At 48.0% G+C, this 11558-nt stretch overlaps 2 protein-coding genes across 2 annotated transcripts; both read right to left on the bottom strand.

Annotated features, from left to right (window-relative positions):
• Positions 1–317: 317 nt before the first annotated feature.
• On the bottom strand, positions 318–6586 carry LOC119104643 (uncharacterized; the record flags this gene model as incomplete). Its single annotated transcript, XM_037228362.1, is given in 3 exon segments — positions 318–500; positions 2513–2588; positions 6560–6586. Coding segments are annotated over 2 exon segments (253 nt in total), but the record flags the coding sequence as incomplete, so codon positions are not given.
• A 1080-nt stretch (positions 6587–7666) lies between these two features.
• Positions 7667–10648, bottom strand: mRpS24 (mitochondrial ribosomal protein S24). Its single transcript, XM_037228250.1, has 4 exons — positions 10435–10648; positions 9542–9719; positions 8727–8827; positions 7667–8126 (listed from the first exon to the last, which is right to left on the bottom strand). The coding sequence occupies exons 1-4, from the start codon at positions 10465–10467 to the stop codon at positions 7938–7940; spliced, it is 501 nt and encodes a 166-aa protein (XP_037084145.1). The 5' UTR covers positions 10468–10648; the 3' UTR covers positions 7667–7937.
• Between the last annotated feature and the right edge of the window lie 910 nt (positions 10649–11558).

Below are 11558 nucleotides of genomic sequence, written 5' to 3'. Positions count from 1 at the left end.
AGGTAACATCCGTGGGTCCACTGAGATAGGAACTGCGGGAGTAGCTTAACTGGTGAGCACCGCAGGGTGGTCCCCGAAATCCAGTGCAAGGTCACTTGACTCTGGAGGGCCGACTATGTGGCCCTCCAGTAGTCAAGTGACCTTGGAGGCCGTGCCCACACGCACGTCAATTACAAACATCCCTGATGGCGATATTGATGATTCGGGCTTTCGGATTATACAGGTAAATAATACGTCAGTCACGCGCTACGTAATGCAGGGTATCACCCGACCGGCGGCTGGCGGCCGGGGTCGCGCCACAGCCGGCGCCGACTCACAAATGAAGCCGATCGGGCCCTGCGTCACGATCTTGGCGCAGAACGTGCCGGGCGTGTTGGCCTCCTCGCTGTTGCACTCGATGGCGACGTTTCTGGTGTCGTCGAAGCCCGAGTACGCGCCGCAGTTGTCCTCGCCCTCGCCATCCTCGCTCGTGGAGCACTGGTAACACCGGATCGTCGCGCCTGCCGGCCGACCGCACACCCGTCACACGACCGCCACGGTCGGACCGCACACCTGTCACGTGAGCGCCACGGTCGGACCGCACACCTGTCAAATGGTCGCCACGGTCGGACCGCACACCTGTCACACGACCGCCACGGTCGGACCGCACACTGCACACCTGTCACACGACCGCCACGGTCGGACCGCACACCTGTCACACGACCGCCACGGCCGGACCGCACACCTGTCAAATGGTCGCCACGGTCGGACTGCACATCTGTCACACGACCGCCACGGCCTGATTGCACACCGCACACCTGTCACGTGACCGCCACAGTCGGACCGCACACTTGTCACACGACCGCCACGGTCGGACCACACATCTGTCATATGGCCGCCACGGCCAGACCGCACACTGGCCACGGGACGATCAAAACTGGACGGGAGACCCGCATGATGGCTACAGGACTGTGTCAACACACGTGACTGATAAGGTCAAAGGTCTTGGCATCCCCAATGAGGAACAGTGCCGATTAAATCTTCTCGTGGCGGGATTTCAGCCCAGATATTGAGATCATGAACCCAGCTAACTCCCGCGTCCGTCCCATCTCAAGCCAAAACACGTGGTTGGACATTAATCATGCCCGCACTCGGCGAACTCGGGCACGCTCCGACGTACATGCTCTTGGGCAATATGGTTCACTCACATCGCATCTCGCCTTGATGGCCGCTGATTTCAGAGCAGCCGACGCATACTGCGTGCAATACAAACACCGAATCCCTCCTCCCAAAATGGAGACCGCCAAGCATCACTTAGGACGTGGCATATGCATACATGAACCTGCATCACAAATATCCACAAACCAAAGAGCACAAGCCAGGATTAAGTAAAACGGGCAGACTATGTGATGACGCAATCCCATTTATCCAGTTATCTTCGGTTATCAGTTTGGTTTTGGCCTCCATGGACATAAGTGAAATGAAGACCAATCATTTACAACCGACACAACTTCTGAGTGTTTCTGAGTCCCTTCTGCGCCGGCCTCAGGCATCTTGAATGAAGTGAAAGGTGTATGGACTAACTGCCGGTTTCTACCGCGGTTTACTGAACACTTCAAGATGAGTTGCCATGACTATGCATTGAACCAGCGTACAGGTATGTGCTTCAATATCTGAAGGATATATGTTTCGTTGAGCATGGACTTTTCCTTCAGTGATGTCCCGAGGAAATAAAACCTAACTGACGATTAACACGTGGCGATAGCCACACATCGGCACCGAAGGAGCGGGATGCGGGATTGTGTCAACAATGCGTTGACACAATCGTGACACAAAATGTTATCCCGCAAACGTCGATGACCTGGCACTGCGTAGAGGAGTCCCTTCTCTTCGACAATAGCGACGGATCAGCATCACACTAGGTTCATAGCATATCCGGCTGCACGCTGAGGTCGACTACCGGCTGACAAACAATCCTTGACGGAATAATGGACGTGTTTCTGGCGACGTGTTTCGCACAATGCACCGCATTAGCATTGTCTGCGGTCGCGTTTCACTCCGCATACTTAAGTCTGGCACAGGGTCACACTGGGCAGCCGACTGTTAACGCTTAACAAGAGTGTGATCTCAGTGAACAAATAACGGGAATTCCATATGGGAAATGTGACGCATTCGACAAACAAATCGGATAGAGGGTGTCCGGTTTTCCAGCGTGACCAGCGTGATGTGCGCCCAGTCGCGTCAGTCAGCCTGCACCGGTCGTGTCTTTTACAACGCGCAGGGAGAAAGCAACGCACACGCGCAAACGACCCCCCTCCCTCCTCCCCCCCCCCCCCCCCCCCCGATGTCGCTCCCTTCCAGACAATTTGTAAGCATATGAATCGCATCACAGACGTGACGTTAAAATCTTCTTCGGTCTTTCGAGAAGCACGCCAAGAACACGACGAAATGAACGTGTCGGTGTTCAAAACCAACCACCTTGGAAACTTTTATGTCAAAAAGGGGCTATTGCGTGTTGCAAGTGATTTCTTACCTGGCTGCAGGCAGACAATGACCAATAATGCAGTAACAAGCCACCTGTCCATTTTGTACGCCGCTCCCATATACAACTGAAAACAAAGGACAAAAGTGGTGAGAGCACATTCACATCTCAGGAAATTGCCGTCGCCCTTGCCAAAACTTAAAGGGAATCTGCCACATTTGAAGATATCGAGGCAAACATTGCATGTGATGAACTTGTAACTATTGGCATGCTTAGCTTAGAGCCCAACGAACACAGTTATAACTATTGGCATGCTTTTAGTGCACAAGAACTGTTGTAAAAACCACTTTTTAGTAACAATGCTCAATACACATCGCTTGATGTCATCAAACGTTTGTGTGACGTCACAGGGCTGCGGAACTGGCGGCGCGAAATGCCTGTCTCAGCGAACCCACTCGTAAAATTTTAATTTCTCGAGAGGTGTGCAATCAGTGCGTGATTGGCAGACCCCAACTGTCGTGCAATCGGTGCGTGATTGGTAGACCCCAACTGTCGTGTAATCGGTGCGTGATTGGCAGACCCAACTGTCGTGCAATCGGTGCGTGATTGGCAGACCCCAACTGTCGTGCAATCGGTGCGTGATTGGCAGACCCCAACTGTCGTGCAATCGGTGCGTGATTGGCAGACCCCAACTGTCGTGTACGGTGCGTGATTGGCAGACCCCAACTGCCGTGCAATCGGTGCGTGATTGGCAGACCCCAACTGTCGTGCAATCGGTGCGTGATTGGCAGACCCCAACTGTTGTGATGCGCGTGTGTTTTGGTCTTTTCTCGTAGTGTCCTTGGATATCAATCCACGATTTACATTTTCCACTTGCATTCGCATGCACGATTGTGGCGCTTTTGAAAAATCATTTGATTCCCAGCCTTCCTTTCGTCACAACCAGCACTACTGTCCAAAGTCCTGTAATGTGAAGCACAAAACAAGACTTGACGGTAAGCCCCCTGGCACCCGCAGTCCCGCTCCAACGCTACCCATCTTCCATCACCCCACCTCTAGTATAGCCCTGCAATGATTATTTTTGGTCGAAATGGCTCTTATAATCAACTACCCAAAAAGCCAAATCGTGCCCGAAACTTGCACTGAAAGCAAAATATTGCTTTCGAGCCAATTTAACTCCGCTGATTGCAGAAATCATGCCGACGCAGGCCACATACGAATACCTTGATGATCACATTTATATTGGGCTTTGACACTGAATTGACTATGGGGTGGCAGTACTTGCGCGACATTGTTATGGCGGCATGCATGCCGGGCTAACTTGTAGTACTATGTCCGAAGAAGTCTGCACAGGTTCACGGGCGTCTAGCTTAGAAGCAAAAAGGTTTGAAGTCTTTGGAAAGGTGGGGCTGTGAATTGCAATGAATGATCTTCAAGATGCCACCTCAGTTCAAAACCCCACTCAAATGTGGAGCATTCCATTTCAGCATGCCATCCCAACACATCTTGAATGCCACAAGGGGGCACGCCACCCTACTTCCTTTAAGCATGCCTTACTCCCTTAACACATGCTTTCCTACCACATATTGAATGCCACCACTGGACACAAGACACCTACTACAGCAATCCACTTCGCCGGACGCCACTTCGCGTGTGTTTTCGGTGCTACGTGGTGTCCCAACATCCCAGTGTCCCAGTGTCCCTACGTCGATGTGGTGTCCCAGCATTCCAGTGTCCCAGTGTCCCTACGTCGACGTGGTGTCCCAGCATCCCAGTGTCCCAGTGTCCCTTCGTCGACATGGTGTCCCAGCATCTGCCACGGGCGGCTATGCCTGCGGCTACAGCTGCGGCTACACCTGCGGCTACACCTGCGGCTGTGGCTGCAGCTGTGGCTGAGGCTGATGCTACAGCAGGGACCTACTTTGCCGAGAACGCCCGTATTTCCACCTTTGCTTGACCCGGCCGCCAGGGGGGCGACTGACTTATTGCTGCGCGCGTCAAACCCGCCCCGCGTCACTCCACCAAAACAGGTCTAGATATGGTGTGTCGACCACAAAACGGCCCAACGCACACGCCGACAATGGCCAAACGATGAGGACTGGCAGGCAGCACCAGCACTTTGAGAGCTCAGCTAGCATTGGCAGCATTGGGAATGTGCCTGGTAGGGTTTAACTACATTATTCATTGATTTTGATGGCTTCCGAGACTCCTTTCCTCTTTCAGTTTCCCACGCCGCCACTACCTGCCGCAAACACCAATATTTTCAAACCAATATTTTCAACAACGATACCTGCTACACCACAGCGACAGCGGATGGACGGCATGCCTAAGCCAGCTTGGTTCTCATGCCTACCTGCCAATGCTGGCACCCATGAGAAGGAGGGGTCAGATCACCACTCCGGCAGATGGCAGAGGATGGGACGTGAGAGATCAGGTCGCCGCACTGACATATGGGAGGGGAGGGGACAGGAGGGTCAGGTCACTGCTCTGGTAGATGGTGGAATGGGCATAAGAGGATTCAAGTCACTACTCAAGCAGAAGAAGGGACAAGTCACCACTCTGGCAGATGGGAGGGCTCAGGTCACTTGCACCAGCAGATGGGAGGGAACAGGACAGGAGGGTACAGTTATCATTCCCATGGATGGAGGGCAGAGGACAGGATGGGTCATGTAGTTGATGAACCCTAAAGAGCACTGCTCCTCAAGGCACTACTGGTGGCTCTTCAGGTGCCTATCACATACACTGACATCAAAACTTATGTTATGGCTGCCTGGGCCTGGCCTGAGGCAGCCTGGGCCTGGGCCCGGGCCTGACAGATTCTGCCTGTTCAGCTGTCTTTAAGTTGCAGGAGCTACCTCAGTCTGAGCTCAGTAACCAATGCTGACATTACCATTCATCCATGTGTCTGCCAAAACAATATCTACTTCTACAATGCTGTTAGACATCATCCTCTATGAATTTAGCTCAGGTCTTAAGCTCTACTTATCTCACTTTTAAACCTCTCACATCATTGCATGACACTTCCATGCTTGAAGTATCTGTCTATAGTTACCACTACCATGGCCAATTCAAGATCACACAGATAGGGAACAGCAAGTAATAAGAACATAGTAAAAACTCTCTGGCTGGTTACAATTAACAAACATTTTAGTTTCCAGATAGGTGACCATTATCTTCACAAGCATAGGAAGGGAGGGAGATCTCTGTGTGGGCATGGCACCCCCTACTTTCCACAAATCATGAGCATTGTCTGATTAAGCATGGAAAGAATTGGCTCCACAGTATGCCCCTCTGAGAAGGCCCCTTTGCCTATTACCATATTTTTCACTGTCGCTGAGTGTTACCACTACAAATACTTAAAAAGGGAACATAAGGTTTGCAGTCAAAAGCTGACCAGCTTGGAAGAAGTCAGGACATTGTCCTATCTGCAACAACCTAAAGTCCTTGTTTACTGACTGTTAATATTTTCTCAGATCTTGTTTTCATCATGCAATTTTCATAGCAGCCTAGGTTGACCCAAACCAGTCTTCAAATACCCTTTACTGAGGCAAAAAAAATGCATTCCCTTATCCACATCATCTATACCTCATCTTTTTTCTCCTTCCACAAATGTGCAAGCACTCTGGCACCTCTCCTGGCTTGATCTAACCATCCTCTGACATGCATGCACAGCATGTGAATATCAACAAGTTAACACAACTGCCACTGACACCTGTATCCCATCTTGCAGTCGTTGTACCACACCCTACCAGACATCAACAGTCTGGAGCATCATACCAACAACCTTTCATGAGCAACATGATATATATGGTACAAAATGCAAGAACATGGATATGTACAAGCCTTTCAACCAGTGCAGTGACAATGAAACGTTATCATAATTACGCCTATGCAAGCTGGTCAGTTGGTCTAAAAAGGGCGCCAACTGAGCAGGGTATAACTATGTTGCTGCTTGACGGCACAACTCCAATGCCACCGTTAATTGATGCATCAATTAATGAGCCACCCATGCTGTTCATACCACTTCCACGCAACCGCCGGGCCAGAGGGATTAGCACGAATGTTGGCACATTACCTGCCTCTTGTATTCAACCTTACCGTGTGACGCAGTGAATCACGCCCAATCACACCCAAGATCACAACGAATGCATCATACTCAATACCTGCGCAGGTGCTCCGAAATTTGACTTGGAAGTAGAATGACGCTAGCAAATAATCACACGATCACACGCTGCCTGAGCCTGACCTAAACCGAGAAGCAAGGAATAGTAAATGTCCGCAAATACAGACTGCCTCAGTAAAAATGCGCTAGTGACGGGACGGAACGTACCGCATATAAAAAAGCCCGAGCAGAGTTTACAGTTTGGTCAGTGGCCAAGCAGCAGAACGCCCGAAGCTCCCATGGGCCGCGTTGGTATTTTCGCAGGCTTTCGGTGCGTCGTGAGAAGCTGCTTAAAGTCCGTGTATTTTGGCTTCGGGTTGCATTATGTAAATCGTAGCAGTCTGCGCCGCCGATGTCAGCTTATCAAGGACGGTGGTAGTGGGTAGGGTCCAGGGCCTTCTCCGGTATGTTTAACTCGGGTGGGAAAGGAGGGGGGCTGAGTCCCAAGTCAAGCTTTATCTCCCGCAACCATGACAAAGTCGTGTCTTCTTTTGTTTAAAAAAGCCGCCTGAAATGCATTTGTTTTGGATTTTCCAGGAAAACATTGCTTAATGCAGTAATGCCCTACCGACGGACGAAAATTGCATCATCAACTTTAAGTGTTTGAGTATCTCCTTTACCTCCTTTCAGTAGCTCTTTCCTCCTTTCATGGATCAGCTTGAGAGGCTTTCAAGTGCTCGCTCAGATTCCACAAAACCTTTACCCGAAATATTCGGCGTTGGAAAGGAACAGATAACGAGCACGGTTACCCCGCCGCGCCTCTTTGGATGATCCCCCGTTGGCACATCCAGCTAATCCAAGCCAATGGCTTCATATTTGGGCACGCCTGTCCTGGCACCAGTGCTATGCGACAGGGTTCCATGCCACCGCGAGAATGTCATGTATGGCCTTAAAGCTGTCGTGAGAAGCGAAGCAGAGAACAATTCAGAGATGTACGCCTGTCCTGGTACCAGTGCTATGCGACAGGGTTCCATGCCACCGCGAGAACATCATGCATGGCCTTAAAGCTGTCGTGAGAAGCGAAGCAGAGAGCAATTCAGAGATGTTCAACACCACGTTAAGTGTATTTACGAGCTCCCATCGTCATTACATCGAAGCACGTCGAACCACTTCAAAGCAAGACTCATCGATGGTCCAAACTCAAAAGCGCATCGAAAGGCATATGCTCGGCTTACGATGCCCAGCACACCATCCACTACAAACCGTCGGAGGCAGTCAGCACGAACGCCGCGACAGGCGATTCAAAACACAACTAGTCCGACCGGCACCTGGCAGGGATGGACGCAATCAGCACACATACAACACGCTTGCAGCTCAGATGTACTTGAATATGACATCCTTTCGATCTTCCGTTGTCTGCAGCTCCAGTTTCACCGGGCATTGCAGCCAATTGGTCAGCATCTCTTCCGTGTAGCCAATCAGGAAGTAGATCTTGCGCGGGAGCATGTTACGTGCAATGATACCGCTGATTCGGATCATGTTCAGCTGTCGCTTGATGATGACCTGGATCAGGCAGAAACGTGACTTTCATGAAGCTAAGGGTTACGTAGGCAAAGGAATGTCTCATAAAATGGCGATACTCAACTAGTTCTGTGCTAATCCTTTCCATGTGCCACTCTAGAGTTAAAACCCAGTATTCTCGGAAAATTGGGGGTACCACAGCACACACAGCTCCCACCACCACCACCATTACCATTCCTAAGCTTATCATAAACTAGCAAACTTGAATGTTATTTAATGCTGGGCATCTCATCCCGTTCTCTGGCCCTCTTTTTTCAGTTGATATACAGCCCACAGTTGTTACTGCAAAGTGATGATCTGTCATGCTTGTACTGCTTGTTACATGGATATTCTGATCAAAACTATGATCAGTTTATTATGTGTTTTACCCATAACTGTCTAGAACATCAGGCATCATCTTTCAATGTTTTAAGATGCCTTTTTAAATTCAATTTCAACACACGCACAAGACATGACACTGTATATTCAGAACTAAAAATGTGAGCAAAATGCCTCTAAGATAAGGCTGGACTAGAAGCCTAGTACCTCAAGGTGCCCACCATCTCATGGCATTTCAATCTGCCTTTTGGGAATGCATCTTACCTCAGATAAGAACATGTTGTGCCATGTTCCAGTCATAAACTTCCTGATAAAGACATCTTCCATGGCTGTCTCTGATGGCCTCACACCATCAAGAAGATTTGCTGAGAAAAGAGAATGGTATACATACATGTAAATACATTTGCCTAAATTAAGCAGCCATCAGCAGGCCATATAGACATATTGCCTCAGCAGACGAGTGCATCATAAAGATCCAATGATGATGAGCCATCAGCACCTTGCAAGTTTTACAAGGGGGTGGCAATCTTGCACAGAATGGAGGGACTGGTGACAAATGATTTTCACATACAACTACTCATAACTACAGACTATTTTCATTACATTCCATTTCAGCTGGGTTTGGTGACAATACAAATCTAAACCAAAGTTATCAGAGTCTTGGATGACTAGGAACCCATGACTTGATTCATCCTCCACGTTGCCAGTAACATGGTGAAAATGGCAAGATTTTTCCATAAATATACCAATCGACCTCACTGAGGTGTGTTCATGTAGGCCTATTTATTCAGTTGTGTTTTGTATAAGGAGGCATGCAAAGGTATTTCACAGCTCTTACATATGTCTTGTGACAGATTATTTACCTATATTATTGTACATTACATAATGTAGATGGCTCTAACTATTTTTCTTCTTTTTTTGTTGAATGCATGTCTATAAATGTTATTTCAGTGGCATCTTCCACTTTCATGCCTGTTTGCAGCCAGCAATTTACCCACACAAACAAGTTTTGTCAACCAAATTTGAGACCACATAGCTGCATGGGCTATGCATTATTGTCTCCTGCTATAAACACTTACAAGTATTGTAGGAGTTGAATCCCTTCCTGACAAAGATGAAGTGTGGTGGATTGGCTTGCTCGTAGGTGAGTGGTTTGTCACGATTTCTTGTAACTTTATATCGGCCTGAGCTGACTTTGCAGCATGCTGCTGAAGTCTGGATTGACCTCTGCAAGCTAGGTGCCACAAACTGGAAACACTGTGAAAAAGGTCGAAGTGATTTGATATATGGCAAGTGTTCAAGATTTTATCAACTGACAGAGCATACACAGGACATGAAGCAACACAAATTGTAATTCAGTCTATCAACATTTTTTTAAAATTATACAGATGAGGCACTTAAGAGAGAAGGATAATAAAAACACATTTTGAACTTCATTTGATCTGCATATGACAACAATGTCAAAGTTCAGCATTCTTGGAACATGAGTTTCATGATATCCACTGTGCCCCATTCTTGAACCTATGATCTAACAGCATAGCACATTCCTTAATATGACTATCTATATATATATATTATATATATATATATATATATATATATATATATATATTGCATACAAGCTCAAACCCAGTGGCTATGACTGTCTGAAAAATGCAAATGTTTGGAACATTGAGTTAAATCTAGAAATTGGTGGGACTCAAAGTAGCCTGGATATCCAAATCGCCTTTCCACAAGAGGCATGATAACTGAATGTGGTTTAATACAACACAGACTTCATAGAGGTGAGCCTCAATCTGAGTATGAAAGTAATACAAGTAACCAATTAACCAATAATGATAGATGTATATCCAGAGCTTTTGTGAAATAGTCAGATCATCGCAAAAATGACTTTATGATGGCATGTTTATCTTAGCTTAAGAATCACCCAAAGGCACCAATGTATCTAAAATTGCATAAGCAGTTGTCTGACCTTAGGGAGCTTGGTAACGACAGCAAAGCTCATCTTGGTTCTTGTCACAAACTCAGCGGTCTAGAGCAACAATCTCACAAATCTCCTCAAAATTTTAGCATAACATCAACAGTCACGCGCCATGCCATACATAGCAAATAAAGACCCGCACGCGCAAGGCCGGAATAAGTGAGAGGCCCAACGCGACCACACGATTTCGACCTTCCATGAAAGCTCGGCGGGTACTGCACAAGTACTGCACCAACAATGCCAATTTTGCCACATATGCGGCAGAGCTGCCCACGCTTACTTTACTGAACAGGCCGGCACTACTTTGCCGCGTCTTATGCCACTAATATCTAACGCTAGGAACCACGCTACCGATTTTCTCCAAGGTATCATCAAGCGAAAGGAAATATATAATTTTGGCTGGGTCTGAATCTAGTCATCTCAGGTCGTTTTCTTCAGCTTAAAAACTCGCATAAGCCACCTAGCCACTAATCCAGAGGACTGCAGGCATGTCAAACTTTGGAAACTGCAAACCACCTCTCGAATCCTTCAAGAGCAAGACAGACCAGATGTGATTTCATTGTGAGTTTTGAATTTGGCGACCACCGACCACTATGTCCACGTTAAAAATCGCACAAGCCACTTCAGGGGATTACAGCCAAGTCCAAACTCAGAATTTGGACACGGCATCACGGATTTCCTCGAAACATTTACCAAAATAGGAACAGCTGTGCACGCTTTCATCAGTCTCTCTGAAAGTGGTGCTCTTGGGTTACCATTTCCCGACTTTTGTCATGGGGTGAATACACCAAAGGGAAAGAGCCAAAAGACAGCGACATTGAAGATAGTGACCCAAGGTCATTTGCTTCAGAACAGCTGATGAAACCGCACACGATTAATTTCCTGTTTTGCTGAGATTGATGCAGCAGTTTCGGCATTTAGACTTCGCAGGAATGCCTCGAAATGGTTCTCAGGTTTTGAAAATCATATGGTGACCGCTGTTACCGATATCAGCCCGGCTGATGAAATTGTACGTGCCTTATCCATACGTGGTATGGTTTCGAGAGAACGATTTTGAGGCTTTCGGGTTTGAGCTCGCTACTACGTATGCTCCGATCCAAAGATAATCCGGTACG

This window comes from Pollicipes pollicipes, unplaced genomic scaffold, assembly GCF_011947565.3.
Source record: "Pollicipes pollicipes isolate AB1234 unplaced genomic scaffold, Ppol_2.1 Scaffold_6052;HRSCAF=7182_pilon_pilon_pilon, whole genome shotgun sequence".
Taxonomy (NCBI): domain Eukaryota; kingdom Metazoa; phylum Arthropoda; class Thecostraca; order Pollicipedomorpha; family Pollicipedidae; genus Pollicipes; species Pollicipes pollicipes.
Note: the sequence above shows the minus strand (reverse complement) of the source record. Positions and strands in the feature narration are given on the sequence as shown.

Coding starts and splice junctions, on each gene's coding strand:
- mRpS24 (XM_037228250.1), bottom strand. CDS start 10,467: ATGAGCTTTGCTGTCGTTACCAAGCTCCCTAAG. Junction 9,720..10,434: donor TCGTTACCAAGCTCCCTAAG/GTCAGACAACTG, acceptor CCTTTTTCACAG/TGTTTCCAGTTTGTGGCACC. Junction 8,127..8,726: donor ACAACATGTTCTTATCTGAG/GTAAGATGCATT, acceptor TGCCTGATCCAG/GTCATCATCAAGCGACAGCT.